Source organism: Betta splendens, chromosome 2, assembly GCF_900634795.4.
Source record: "Betta splendens chromosome 2, fBetSpl5.4, whole genome shotgun sequence".
NCBI classification, from domain to species: domain Eukaryota; kingdom Metazoa; phylum Chordata; class Actinopteri; order Anabantiformes; family Osphronemidae; genus Betta; species Betta splendens.
In genome coordinates this window covers 16,808,837-16,824,598 of record NC_040882.2, presented here as the reverse complement: position 1 = coordinate 16,824,598, position 15,762 = coordinate 16,808,837, and the positions used below count along the sequence as shown (strand labels likewise).

The 15,762-nt window shown below is 45.0% G+C and overlaps 1 protein-coding gene across 1 annotated transcript in view; it reads right to left on the bottom strand.

The window, feature by feature from the left end:
- Nucleotides 1-12,222, bottom strand: part of ank2b (ankyrin 2b, neuronal) — a 93,108-nt gene extending 80,886 nt beyond the window's left edge. Inside the window, exon 1 of the mRNA XM_055506840.1 lies at nt 11,840-12,222. Within this exon, the coding sequence (XP_055362815.1) occupies nt 11,840-11,923 (84 nt within the window). The 5' untranslated portion in view covers nt 11,924-12,222. The remainder of the gene's footprint in view (nt 1-11,839) is intronic.
- Between the last annotated feature and the right edge of the window lie 3,540 nt (nt 12,223-15,762).

Sequence of the window (15,762 nt, the reverse complement as noted above, 5' to 3'; positions counted from 1 at the left end):
TCCTGATTTGACATGGCTAACCTCTGGAGCCTGACTAATCGATCGGATGCACCCAATAGCTAGCGAACACTGGATGGCACAGTGAGTGAAGCAGTGCAGTGGATTGATGGGGTCCAAGCTCGTTAGGGATTGTTCTGTATCCCCTCTGAGCCTGCTGAGCATCAACATGTGATGTGAAGATCAGGCTTTCAGTGTGGAGACTCAGATTTGATTTTCTTACATAAGCCAAGTCCACCTCAAATAAACCAATAATCCTAAAAGTCTCAGCCTCCCGGAGTCTGAGTCCGGTTGCTACTGGTTACATTAAGTGAGGCACGATGTGCTCAGAGTCTGCTTCCTGTCAGACAGGGCAGCCTGGTGCCGCCGGAGCCTCTTGAGACACACTAACTCAATACAGAGAATGCAAATTCTGTTTGTGACAAGAACAAATGATGCTGCATCATCTCAGAGCAAACAAGCCCTGGAGTCTGTAAAAAAAACAGCCTTTACAATCAACACAGTAACTTAAGGGTCCTAAGGCTCGCCATGTTGCACATACACTGTAATCGCAAAAAAAAAACTCTTCACTACTTGCACAGGATCTAGAACATGATGGCAGAGAATAACATTGAAAGGTCAATGCAAAGTACAACGTTGCTGAGCCTGAGGCCACGAATCTTTAAATACATGCACCAGCTTTCATATATTACAGCAGGAGGAGAGTCACATGGTCACACGTTCAAAGTAAGTCTCCAACAGAGGAAGTGATTGTAAAGGTACAGTAGGAATTTGGGCATTTTGAGCTAAACAGACAAGTTCCCAGATACTCAAATGTGATTCAGTTTCATTTTACAGCATATCACTGGAGGGAGTGAGAGGCTTCGATAGCATTTGTAAATGTAATCAAGAGCCAGTGGGGAAGTGGAGAGTGTGAGTGTGAGCAGAGCTTGATGGGCTAAGTGCTCAGAGCTGCACTGCTTTAAGGGAATAATGGCGCTGGAGGGTAGAATTTTACATTAGGACACAGCCCAGGGTGAGAAAATAAATCTCATAAAGGCATTTATTAGGTTGAAAAAGTGCTCACACTTACTTACTAAATGTATTTTCTACAATTCAGTTTTCTTGCAGGAAGTAGAGGTTGTGTCTTTGAACCAGCGCATCGTCATGGACTCGGTTTCATGAAGTCCAACCACACTGACCAAACGCACGCGTGTCTGTTCATGAACTGTGCCTTCACAACGCGCTTCCTCTCGTTAATGATCCCACATCACGCTGCGGTTCAGAGATTACCGAGGGCAGACTCCCCGCACCGATCAGAATGTATAATTCAGCACGTTGCCTCATCAAACGGGAAAAATGAGCATGTTCCGAGGCAAATGTCCATTATGAAAGGGACGTTACAAACCTCGTGGCTAAATAACAATGAACCGATGCAGCGACTGTCTGGGAACACTGGTCCCTACACACATCCCACGTTTTAATGCAAATTAAGCCAAAGATGAAACAACATTTCCTTTAATTCAGTAACATTATTTTACATGTTTCCCTGATGCTGTCAGCTCCATTACATTATTTCCCCAGCGTACAGTTAATAAAGTTAGTTGCTCTGGGACCGTGCATCAGGCTCGTCGCACAGAGAAGCTGGAAGCCACCGCTATCTGTGTGCCACCGTCTTAATACTGTGTGAATACGGAAAGGCAGCAAAAATTTAAGGAGAAAGAAGGTGCTGACTGACGCGTCGAGAATCTTCCCTTCCAGCGCTTTCTGTAGCTCTGCTGCACACAATCTGCTCCGGAACCGAGCGAGCAATGAAACTCAACGACCACAGGTTCATCACAGCTGTGTCTGTGATGCTACAGCACGTGTTACCACGTTACTGTCTATTTTCATTCAGTTCAATGCAAGGTAGCAGATAAATAACAGACTTCCTAACTTGGCCTTTGTTCATGGGAGTGACTTATACTGTACGCAACCATGGCAACCACCAAGTGAGCAGGCAACAGCAACACACACACACACACACACACACACACACACACACACACACACACACACACACACACACACACACACACACACACACACACACACACACACACACACACACACACACACACACACACACACACACACACACAGGAGTATGCGTTTATCACAGTCGCTACTTTCTGTCACTTCAAGGGGCTTTTGGCACTTAATACACCGTGACACAGAGAATAAAACAGTAGTATAAATAAAGAGGTCAAAGGTCACAGGAGTTCTTTCAGCCCTTGTCTCTCGCAGCTTTCACTTTGCTGACATGATAGATGGAGCCTTCGCGCCATTCAGAAAAACGGGAAGAGAGGCTCCAAACAAAAACGTTATTCAGTTCAGCTCCTGGGACAAAGAATCTGTTTTTCATCTGCTTTTAATGAAAGGAAGTGAAAGCATTCATGGTCCCGTCACTTCCCTCGCTGTTATTTACACCTACTGTAACAGCGAGAATGAGATTACTTTAAATGTCAGACTTTTTATGTCCATGTTTGGTGACTTGTTTACAGCCTGTCACTCCTTTTTCCAGCTGCTCTTTGAATCATAACTGAACTAAACTCATAGCTACACTGGCTGTAAATGTCCTAAACCACAACAACAACTTAATTTTATTATGTAAATATTATAGAAAATAAATGGTTATTTGGATTTCTAAAAAATTGGAGACCTTACTTTTGGGATCAACCTCATACATAACACATGTTGAGTAAAATGAGTACAACAATATCAAGTGCCAAGTGTAAGTGTGGATAAATGTTCTCATTTATGCCACTGGCGTAGAACACATTTGATGGATGATGGTGATTTAAGATATGGTGATTAAATTAAGTTACAAAAATATGACATAACAAAAGGCGACGGAAGGAGGATAGAGAACATGGGTTCAACAACATATGATTAAAACAATTCTAAAAGCAAAAAAAAAGTGAAAGTAAAAAAGTCTAAAGGCGAATCAGTCAGTTAATGGTGAGATGAAGCTTTTAGCTGGACCTAATGCTGCTCTTTGCATGTTTAATCTAAACTCCTGAATGTCATGGTTCCATTATGATCAGGATCAGCAGATCCCATTTGTCCGCTGAAGGCTCAACCTTCAGTTATGATGTGTCAGCTGCCACAAGACTAAAAGGAGCAAGGCCCTGCTGCGGCATACATTTCTCCTCTTTATTTTTAGAATTTAAGAGTTTTCTCCCTATTTGAAGTAAAAACAAGGGCACCTTCCTCTGGGGAGAAGACGTCTCCTGCCGACATTCTGCTTATGGTATCTTACACCACGAATGTGAAGGAGACATAGCAAAAGAAGTGCAATGCTATTTTTGAGTGTTGCTTTTTAAATATTCCATTTCTTTTCTAAATATTTTCACACAGCAAAACAAAATATGTATGACTACATTCATGCATACTTTATTATGTCACTCTAACCTGTACAAATCTTTCGGCTATGTGTCAAATCACTCCCAATGACGCCGAAAACAAGGAGAGCGATAACGTGATGTGCTGAAGGTTTGTTCCCTCCTTTAGTCATCACAGGAGCAACGGGAGCTTCAAAAACTAAAAATAAAGCTGCAGAGGAGCGAGGAACGGGAACATCAGAGAAAAACAAAGCAGCTGTAAGTTATATAACGCATAGTAATGTCACCGTCATACAAAACGATAAGCCTGGCCGGGAAATTGAGGCAGAAAGCCCATGTTTACGTCCCGGTGACTTTGCTGATGCTGTGACTTTAACCCTTTAAGTTTGTTGACGCATTCAGGGATGGCAGCCATTTTGAAACACACACTTCTGGTGTTCCACAGTCATTTCTATTTTCATAAAGAAACACCGTGCTATTAATGGGTGATATTAATCAGCGTGCATGTGACCCAGCTCTGAGCGTGATGATAAGGTGATGACAGCAGACTGGATGAGTGGGGCAGCACCCACAGCTTCGTCTCCTCGCACAGCATCACACCCCAACACGGCTGGAAAGCCCATTTACTCTGCATGCGCTGAGGTAACATGAGGTCAGACAGAAACACCATCAGGGAGTCGCTGTGTCCTCACATCCAGACCAGCTGCACCTGTAACCCGTACGTTGGCCACCAGGTTTACAAGTGGTTTACAAGGTTTATAAGCCTGTTCTTTACAGGTGTGGTGTAAAAGACTAACTGCAGGATAAAATCCTACCTTCATGAGCCAAGATTCTTTTCTTGGATTCACACAAATACCTTCTGAAGGAACAAATCCAGCCTGGATCAACACAATTATCTGTTTCCTAAATCTACCGTACCGTTTGCTATTCATGACTCAGCTCAGAAGATAGACACATTCCTGGCAGATGAAGCTCTGGTGCCTCCGATGTTTCAGGATTACTGCAGCTGCATTCATTGAAGGCTCTGAAGGGTAAAAGTGTGGAGTGTTACTGCAGCAGCTTGATGCAGGCCAATGCTCTGAGGGAGTATCAACTTGTCTGTCTTCCTGTTTTACATTTTTGTTTAGTGCATCAGGGTGAAGATCTAATTGCATCCAGTTAATGAGTTTTTGTCTTTTGTGGCAGCGATGCATCATTCTCCCCAGTGTCTCACATACTTCAATTGCAGCCGCATGTAGACTTTTTGATGGTTCCAATTCAACCAGAGCACACATTTGACTTCCTCTAAACAGATATAAAAAAAATTAATGCCCTGCATGCAGCATGGTTGCAACACAACAATAACAGTGTTTTCTTTCCAACCCATTCCCAGAGTGAATGATAGCAAAGAATGAGAGAAACAAGAAGACATATGGTTTGAATTTCCAATTTTTTGAAAAGCATGACCCCAAACTGAACACACCTAATTGTGCTCTACACATGTAACACAGTAAACAGCTTAAGTCGTCTCTCCACCCATGTACGAAAATGCCAAAAATGAGGAGAAGAAGCAGAGAGGAGGAAGCAGCAATGACCAACGTGTGGTCATCTCACCCAACAATCTGTCTCTTTGGGCAAAGACCCAAACCAAGTCCAATGATCAGGCCCACAAGTACAGTATGAGGTATTTGGAAATTTGTTAACACACATACGAAGTCCATCATGAAGACAAGTTAACAACACCACCCTGCAGCATCATCAGCACTGCACAGATTAATAACACATTACTGGAACTAGGACAGTGAACAGCGGGTGGGAACTGCTCACACTCTGCAAAGTAGCCAGGAGTCACACAGGTAAAGAAACACACAAACATGCTCACGGACACGCTCTGTGCCATGTCATAGTATAAGTGCATAAGCTGAACAGCACAGTCCGTAGGTTGTGATCTAGTCATTTTTGAGTCTAATTGCATTGCATGTGTTTTATTGGACTAAGATGTATTTGTGTAGAACGGCCAGAGGCTGTTAGGAGCAAACAAGCACGCACACGAGAACATGCACGTTAATTAGCTTCTGGAGAGACGTCCCAACCATTACAGCAGTCGGACCAAAGCAGCAACTGAACCAGAGCTGCACAGAGACGAAGGAGCACGTCTGAGCTGATTTAACGCAAGCGGCGAGAAAGACACATAAACACAACAAGGCCTCGAGGAACTACAAACGGCCTCAAATTAGCTTCTGAGCGCACGAAGGGGGAAGGACGGGAGAGAAAGTGAGCGGCACAGCAGCAGGCTAGGACGCTGCACTGATGCCGCCAATGTTCCAGATGTTTGGCAAAAGGCGATCCAGTGCAGATATGAGTCATTCAATACTGATCTAATTTACATAACAGTGTTACAGGACATCTTCAACAGGGAACACGGGCCCATAACCATGAAAGGAGGATGCAGCAGCCAGCACAGTCCTTATCCTTATCTTGTTACAACCTGAGCTACCTGTTTCAGAACTATACAGTGTCAGAGCTAGAAGCCGGTCACTGGTTTAACAGTGCTAGAATGCTAATCTAATTTCTATAGCACCCAATGGGGTAAGGGGAGTGTCATGCATGGAGCTACAGTAATCCATCAAATGGAGCTGCCGGCCAGGGTATTCCCCCACCCTGACGTGCCTTCTTTGAGTTAATGCATCCAAGGGTGATTGATTCCACTCCAGGTTCCAAGCACAATTTGGCACAGATCATGTAACACGGTGTAATGGAAGAAGAAAGTGGATTTCAAAAATGTCTAAGGGTCCAGGTCCATTCACCAGGAGTAAGGCTGCCACTGTCACCCAGACACGGGAAGGAACCATTCTTGAACCTTTTCAACCTGCTCCCGTCAGTGTTATTGATAAACCGAGTGATGGACAGCATACACAGTATCATGATCAGGGATTAGACCCTGTGGCTTATGAAGCATAACAACCTTTACATGAAGGTCCACATCACCGGCAGCACAGAGTACGTAGGGGATGCAGTGGTGCAGTGTTAACGGATGGGTCAGGGACAGTGGCAGGGCATGTTTCTACTAACTCACTACCACTATGGTAACACAAATAGCACAATGATTAAACAAATCGCCTACATAATGCAGTGCATTTTGCTTATTGAATTTGCCCTGAAATCTTCTGGATTTCCTAATAACATCGAAAGAGAAATGTTTTTCACAACAGCCATGGTCTGTCCACCAGCAGAGAACCAGCTGTGTTTTTGCTCTTTTACTGGCACATGTAACTGGACCTACTGTAGGCTGATGATTACTGTTCTGACAAGCAGTACACATCCTGATGCATGAAGTCAAACAGGGCAATTTGAAAGTGAAATCTTATTCTTATATAATTATTAGCATTTTGAATGGATACAATTCTTTAGACAGCAGAATGAACAATGCCTGAAAGAGGGCACTTGATATGTGATCTACTGTACTGTTGGCGTTGTTATCAAAGTATGTCCCCTCACGTCAATATAATTTCAGAGCTCTGTTCTGACAGTTGCTAACTTGCACTAAACACGTGGATTCAGTAGAATCCTCAAAGGAGGCTTTGACAGTGCGTTTGAAGTGGCGTTCCCCAGGGATCCAGTCTGGGCCTCTTCTGTTCCCCCATGTGCACCAGCAGATTGAAAACTACCGTGTCTTGCCAAAATAATCAAATGCCTGAATCATTTATCATTTGAAAATCACAACCTTTTAGAATAATAGAATCTTGACCTTAAATACCTGCAGATAAATTTAGTCAAGCTCACCGACCAAATGAAAGGCCTCTCGGTAATACGTTTGTTCATATCAAGGTCTTGGCTAATTAACAGGAGTTGTTTAAAATATCTCAGTCTCAAATTTCAATCATGATGATGCACTGAAAGACAAACATTAAGTGCATGTTACCACAATAAGAATCATGTGAAACGAACAAGGAAAATAAGGCTACATGGTGTTTTTAGTGATGTTTTAGTCTACACTACATCTCCCATGGCTAAAAAAAACTATAAATCCAACATTTCCATTAGAGGTATAAAATAAGAAAGATGAGAAAATACCCAAGCCAAAAAGTACTGTAGTCTGAATGCTAACGACTAATGGGACCAATCATTCAACAATAGCTGTGGGTTCTGTTTGTATCTGTAGTTTCAGGAACCAACAATCAGTAAAGGAAGCATGAATGGACAGTTACGTCTACTGACCTTTTTACTGGTCATTCCTTAATTTAGACTCCGTTTCAAAATAGGTCTGTTTATCAAGATACACAGGATGTTGAATATCTCGGGGTGACTCATGAATACAAGGTATCTTTAGACCTGATTCTTCACTGAAGAGTGTCACAGTAAAAGCTTGTATTATTCCAATGTGCTGCTATTAAAACATGTGCATGATGACATTCACATTCAATAATTATTAAACATACATGTTACAGTTTGTAGTTGACATGATATAACAATGAGGGGAGCTGCTGCTTTGACTGATTCTGTGTGAGTGACTCGTTCAATATTATACGTTTGATCCATGATCCAAACCCATTAATCATTTCAACAATGCAGATGATTAAAATCTCCTTAGTTCATACAAACTGAATGAGGCAACATTGTTCAGATTGATTCTTTTTACTTAGACAGTTGGTTCTCTGAAAAGGACAAGTGATCAATGCATGGTCTCCAGAGGGTCACCACACGACACCACAGACACTAAAAGAAATAAAAGGACACTGTCTGATCAAATTGCCTGTTGTTTTTTCTTTTTTTGCAGGGGGGCAGCTCCCCAAAATCCACCTCCTTGACGGAGGAACACAAGTGGTGGCTTTGTCTCCTTCAGACTGACCATCCCAGGACACACTGACTGCTATTCAGACAGCTCACACACATTCACAACAAGCAGCCTTGAGTCCAGCAGCGTGCTGCACCTCGCTGCACTTCACGTTCTGCTTGATCTCGTTCACACACACACACACACACACACACACACGAACACACACACACACACACACACACACACACACACACACACACACACACACACACACACACACACACACACACACCTTACGAGCCACCTCAGGAGGCCTGCTGAAGGCATGCCACCAAACAATGTGACACATGCCCACATGCCCACAGCCCAGTGCCCACAGGACAGACTAAATAGTCTCCATGAACCTACGCTATTGCAAATGTGCTGTCAGCGCCTTCACATGCAGATCAGAAAGTGGCTCTCACACAGTGCAGGTATCTCACAGCTAAATGTTGACCCGCCCATCAGAGCCTGAGGAAGATGTCATTTCAAATACAGAATATAATAACATTTTAATATGTTACAGTATGTGATCCAACAAAACACTAAATACAGGAATTCTATTCATCGCCATCTCTCACCCTGGAATTTACAATGTGAAAAAAGTCCAAATAATTATTATTATGCTTTTGGGTGGTTCCTTCCTACTTAATACAGCTACTGGTTGGTTAGTCATCAGCCAATGTACCCACAGGACAGACACATAATGGGATTTAGAGGGGTGAAGAAAGGAGAAGAAGAGAAAGAGACTAGAGAGAGTTCTGCTGGCGGCAAAGTAAGAGATCAAAGCAGGAAACAACAAAGAGAATGTGCGAGGTGAGGAACAGGCCAGAAATCTAATATGAGACAAATATTCATCAGATAATGGAGAGAAGAGCGGATGCTGCGTCTCTGGACAAGTCGATAGCTCTGGACCTACTAAACACCAGCAAACTGAGCTCGGTGTGCGTCTGCTGCCAGCTGGGCCACGCATCTGTGTGCTACGATGCCTTCTATACTGCCAATAAACCAGTGAGCAATCACAGATAAAGCTACTGCAGGATTAACATTTAAGCCTCAGACACAGGGAAAATGCTAATGCTTTAATACAATTTGTTCTAATTGAATACCTACAAGCACATGATACTTACAAAAGTACAGAATCACCCCCCTTTTAACAAAAAAAAGAAGGTTGGCCTTCTTTGGGTCCTTAGCTCATCTTTTATCATATTATTTGACTACTCAATATTTTCTGTTGTAAAATGACAAAACTACCTCACTGAGTGTAGATTACACACGTTTCTGAGCACATCTCTACACATTGACACCACCACCAGCGTTCCTCCCAATTATCTGAGTCCTGTATCTGCTCTGCTGGGAAAATACTTAGTCATGTCCTACAAGGTGGAGACACAGACAGAGGCGGACGCTGGGCAGCGGCTGCAGAGGAGAAGCCCATTCATTTCTGACGACCTTACCACAACCTAATGCGGCCACATCCCACTGATTTGTGTTAACTTATATAGTTCAAATACACACAGAAGGGACATGCACCAAGTGTTTCGTACTCTGTTTTTATATCTTTTTACAAAACAGAATCTGAACCATGACGTACAAAAACAAATCTGCTTTGTGTGTGAGAAGGTCCTGAAGTTACAGTACCGAACCTTTCTATGGGTCCAGATATACAGTATGTACCCAACCGTCCAACATGGAAACGGCATCAGGCCATAAACAGGTCTTTGTTTCACGTCCGCACACCCACAAAAGCCCCAGTCACGACCACCTGCCCAGGTGGAAGCTGGGAGGTCTTTCCACGGCTGAGAGCCCACACAGGGCGGCTCTGTGCGACGCAGGTCAAAGGAGGAACTGTACAGAAGCCCATAAGGAGTTCCGTGTTCAGGACCTAAGACGTTGGGGAGAATCCGTTCACATGTCAACATGGCATCGAGTCTATTAGCACCCATTTCACTCTGCCTGTGCTACACTACAGCGTGTTGTACTCTACCTCTGGCTAAGCCGCAAACCGCAGCCTGATGTGCGCTCTGGTCAGTATCACGTTAACAAGGTTCAACTGATGCGTTGGCCCTCGCCGCTCCGTTTACGCCGTGTCTCACACCAGCAGCGCTGCCAACGCCTGATTCGCCGCGGTCCTATCTGACCTTGGCTGAGACGGAAAATAAGCAGAGTGGCAGATGTCCTTCTCCGCAGGAGCAGACCTGGTGGCAAACCGAATGTTCGTGCCCGTCCGTCACCACCTTCCTCCGCCGTCACCGATCCAGAGGCAGGCTACGACGGCTACGGGCCGGAACTGGCCTCTGCTTTTAGACGAAAACAGAGATTTCTCCATCAAGAGACGACATTAAAGCCTGACTAAGATTCATAAAATGCATCTGGACTAACCTCAAGGCGTTTAGCTGTATATTGTACTAACCTCCTGCACCAGCCATTAATATACAACAGCAGGATTTTCTTCCACACCACAAATAACCTAGTTTATAAAAGCAGACATAATCCCAACACGCATGCTCAAAAACATCCCTTTAAAGTGACTGAACTCCTATAGAACCTTTGCGCTTGACGGCAATAGTCAATACATGGCAGTATAGCGACATATTGCTGAGGGACCCGTGATGCTGCTCTTCACCTCCCTCTGTCAACGCACAGTGTGTCGGCAGCGCGCAATCAGCCGAGACGCCGTCGGTGCGGACGCACGTGCGTCTGTAGACGCGACAGCAAAACGCTGCGCGAGACTCTGTTACTGTTTAATAAAAAGGCAGGACGGTGCTGGTTCTGGTGGCGTCATGATACGAGGGTGGATTGGATGGATTCCACCCTCGGAACCACGAAGCTGCCCCGTGAAAACAGTGGATTCTGCACTGAAAGGCCGCACAGTCTGCTCCTACGAGCGACCGATCGGCGTCTGCTGTGCTAAGTTGGAGTGCGCGGAGGAAATAGTGCAACTGTTATTGAATGGAAAACGCCGGCGGCAGCCAACGGCAGGCACCGTGTGACTGAGTGTCTGCGCCTCGGAGACTGACAGGCCACAGCTGTGCCTCGTAGGAAACCTCTCCTCCGGCAGATCTGTGCGTGAGCACTGGCCCCAAAGGCGCCGTGGACCGACGTGGACACCTTTACGTCTAAACATGAGTCTGCAGAAAAACAGATGCAGCTCCACGTGCGAGCAGCACGTCCGGAATCCACTTTGACTCCTCGCCATCCCACAAACTGACGCAACCGCGCAGCTGATGTACAGACAGGCGTGATGAATGAATGAATGCGTATTTAGTAGTATCTCACGGGAACACACGCTGTGACTCATCCACGCGCGCGCGCCTGACAGGCTGATGACAAGGAGAGGGGTGACATGTTTATTTCCACCTGTGTCAAATGAGCCCGAACGGAAACACACAGAACAACTTCACAACTTCCCAGTGGTGACAACACATTCTGACTGGAATGTGTGACACTTACACGCTAACTTTGACAACAGCTGTTGTTATTTCTTTTTGCAGGACACGACGTTGTTTAATATCAGACCTTTAACGCACGCCGAATTATAAATCCCGTTATGCTGAGTCATAACATGCCTCAACTTGTGCGTTTGTGCGCGCGTGCACCGTCAAATCGCACGCACGCCCCTGAAAACGACGTATGTTCGGGGCCGGTCCGCCGCGTGTCTGTGTTTACCGAGTCAGCCGTGTACCTGGCGGGTCGCGGGCTCCTCGTTCCCCGTGGGTGAAGGTGTCCCCCCCTCGAGCGACGCTGGGGTGACCGGAGAAGAAGCCATGTTCTCACTCACTCAGCATTCACCGCTCCGGGCGTCCTCCAACATCCAGCCCGGCTGGTGCTGCTCGGAGAAGCGGTCCTGTCCGAGCACAGTGACCCTCTGTCCGGCTCCGGTCCGGGTCCGGTCCGGGTCCGGTCCGGCCAGACGACGTCTCCGCTCTCAGACAGACACTCTGCCCTCTGCCTTTGACTTCATCTCAGCCCGAGCAGCGGGAAGAGTCACATTTTGCACGACATCTCTTCCCTCTCCTGTGCGCGCGCCGGTGCGTGCTTGCGCGTGCGCCCGCCCGCCCGCGCGCGCGCGCGCGCCAGAGTAGCCCGCGTCTTATTTTAATTCAGCGCAACATTTCGTCGGTATGACGGGAATGTGTCATCACGAGATAGCTGCAGCGGTCTCGCTCGCTCCCCGCGTCCCGCGCGCAGACCTCGCACGTGCCCGCTACATGTGTGAGGTTCACGGACCGAGCGTCATCAGTCTTGTGTTGCACGTCGTCTTGTCATAGCACAACTTACCCTCGCCGTGTTATCTTCCAGCTGTTAGCTGGTTTTAGCGAAGTTGCTGGACTGGTTAAAAGTTTTCACCTGCAGACAAAGAGGCAACAAATAATCAATTTACTTTTTTGTTGTTTTATCATTTAGTTTATTATTGAAAGTTGAAGCTAATTTTGTGGGCAGAACAGCTGCCCTCAAAGTCAAAGTGCTTAATTGTGTTAAGCTCTAAACACATTAACCCATTTACCCGTTCAGGCACCGTGACCTTTAGCGGTCAGCTCGCCTGACCTTGAAGCGCGTGACCTGGCTTTTGGGCCTACACACAGGGCACAGGGTGGGGTTTCTGCATCAGCCATTCACTTAATGAGAGCTGCCAGTGGTCGGTGGAACGCAGATGGACGACGTCTGAGTGGAGGCAGGGTCCTGGAACCAAAAGGTTACAAGTCTGGTGAACGAGTTATTTCAGTGTGGGGCAGGAGTGACTCCGTTCGCTTGTCAGGCAGCATCACAGCTTCCTGAAAACCTCCAGCTTCAGAGAACCAGGACTGCCGGGGGGGAACATGGCTTCCTGCTGCGTTACTGCATATTAGCGGTTGACGCATATAGCACAATGTCACACTAAAGGTTGTGTTCAGGCACAATCTGTAAACCAGAACTCATCTAGACTTTATGAGGCTTCTATCAAGCTCATACTGTGCATGTACTGTACTGTATAATCATCCATAGAGCATCATTCTATCAGGACCCCACCAGATTGTGACCCTCCTTCTCCAGTGCAGCCTCACAGGCATTTAGTTCATTTTTCCTTTCGCCGGCCAAGCTTACTTTTTTCAGCTAAAACTGATGCGTGTTGGAATAAAAGAGGGGATTTGAGCAGAGCGAGATGCAATCTGCGCTGCACGCGAAGTAATAAAGAGCCGCAGAGTGGAGAGTGGACCGGCTCACGGGCTGCTGTGGGTTTGGGCCTCCCCCTTTTCCTGCTAATCTGCTGATGCGGCGGTTTGTACCGGCCCATGAATGGAAGGTGAGCGTGGGAGAGTGAGATGAATGAGAGGGTGAAAGTTTGAGTGTGAAACACAAACGAGCCTGTTGCAATCTGATTGGATTAGTCTGATTGGTTGTAGCGTCGGATCACCATTTTTAATAGGGTTGAGGATTTATTTCTATGCCACCTTCTAACTGATCCGGGAGAAAACGTAACATCATGCAGCTTCAATTTGAGAAATGAGGTCACGGTTTGAATTAGCCACCACCAGAACAATCACCGATCTGTTTATCTCTTTTTGATCTAACATATTTTGCTAAACAGTGATTTATGTGCTGCAAGGACGTCCTTCCACTACACGTCTGCTAGAAATGCATGAAGTGCCTGCGTGTGTGAGATTCTTGTCTTGTCCTGTGTCCAGTGTGGGACCTTAAATCCTTTCACGTCGCTGCTCTTCTATTCAAACCGTGCTTCGCATGGGTCTTCCGTGCGTGTCCGCAGGGCAGACGAACGACTGTGGCCCCTGGTGTGACGTCATCCTCTATCTGAGTCAGAGCCAGAGCTGGAGGCTGAGTTATCTCAGCCTGGATGTGTCCACTTAGAAACTCATTGTATGAATGCCAATGCAAATAACGGCAGAAATGTGCATTGACAGAGAAATGAAAGCAGAGGCTGGATGAGCCTGAGCCATTCTGATGGATCTGGTTAGAGCATCCACATCTCTGGTAACTCTATTATTCCTTAAAGCATGGCCTCGGGGTTAATCAATCACAACCTGCTGGTACTGGATACAGTGATTATTAATGCTATAAATGTTTGTCGATTTTCCAATAAACAAAGCATAAAATATTCAATTCATGTGGACTACAGACCGCACGAGACACCATTAGTCCATTAGAACAGATGATTAGAGACTACATTCACTTTAGAGTCATGCTCTGAGCTGCAAGGATTTAAAAGCCTTGTTAAAGCATGAACGTCACTAGTTTAGATTTTTTTTGGTAAACAGATTTCCGTACGCTGACGGAATGTCAGTGTGTGAAGGGCAAAAAGAGAAACCACAGAGCCCTCGGGTAGCGTCGCACAAGAAGCCGCCATGCTGCAGCGATGAACACAGCCACATGGGGTGAGACGCACAAACCGTCGTCTCTTCAGACGCTGCGCTGCTGCATCCATGGATCCAAGATGAGTCTCTACTATGCAACGAGAGAGCAAACTGAGTTCAATAGACTGCAAGCGAACTTAACATGAATAAGACGGACAGAATTCACATCACAGATATCTGCTTGGATTCCTGCCTAGTCACAACTGTCACTTCAGATATGTGCAACTCCATTTTGAGTATTCACAGTTTGAATTCTGGATATCCATAATTCCATTTTGCCTGGTCACGATTCCAATTACAGATATTCATAATTGTTAATATTTATTTTTTAAATACCTTAAGACATCATAAGTCGTAATTCAATTTTACACATCTTTAATTGTAGTTTTGACTAGTCAAAATGTAGTTGCAGATAAACAAAATAAATATCTTGTAAAGGTTTTTACAGACACCATTTTAACATCAAATTATCCATGATTGCATATAAGACCTTAGATGTTATTTAGTCAAAATTACATTGTGACTAGTCAAAATTATCATTAAAAATATCTACCATTGTATTCTGACTAAGAAGATTTACTGTTTTAGATATCTACAATTCCATTTTAACCATCAACATTTCCATTTTGGAAATCTGAAATAACGTAATTAGTGCCGTTGCGCCGATTTAGCATTTGTTAGATATCTGCAATGTATTTCTGCCTAGTCAAAACTGTAATTTAAAATATATATAAACCACACTGTGACTAGGTACATTTTGAGTTTTAAATATCCCTAACTGAGTTTGAGTAGTGAGAATGTGTTCTGTTGGCTGGTGGGTCCACATTTCAGGTTGTGTAAAAAAACAGTGATTTGTGGAGTCAGTCAGTAGATCCATGATCCAAACTAAATATTTGCCTGTGAAGACATTCAATTATGCGCAACAAACCACAACCTACATAGGCTTAACAAATTTGTGATGTAAGTCAATAGTAGGAATTAGTGAAATTGCTGATCGCTAATAGTTATAACTATAACCTAACAGTTATAGTGACAGTACAGTATGTCCTACTGAGGCTAAAGTGAGTTACCTTCAGTAACTGACAGTAACTACATTAGCACCGCCTGGTGGCCATTTTTTGAACAGCAGATAAACGGAATTAGAAAAATGTATACACTAACACAAAGGCACAAAGGGCAACATCACTTGCATGAGTGCGAGACGACTACATGACCATGTCCTGCATTAAAGGAAACATATTTTCGCAATGTTTTGAAG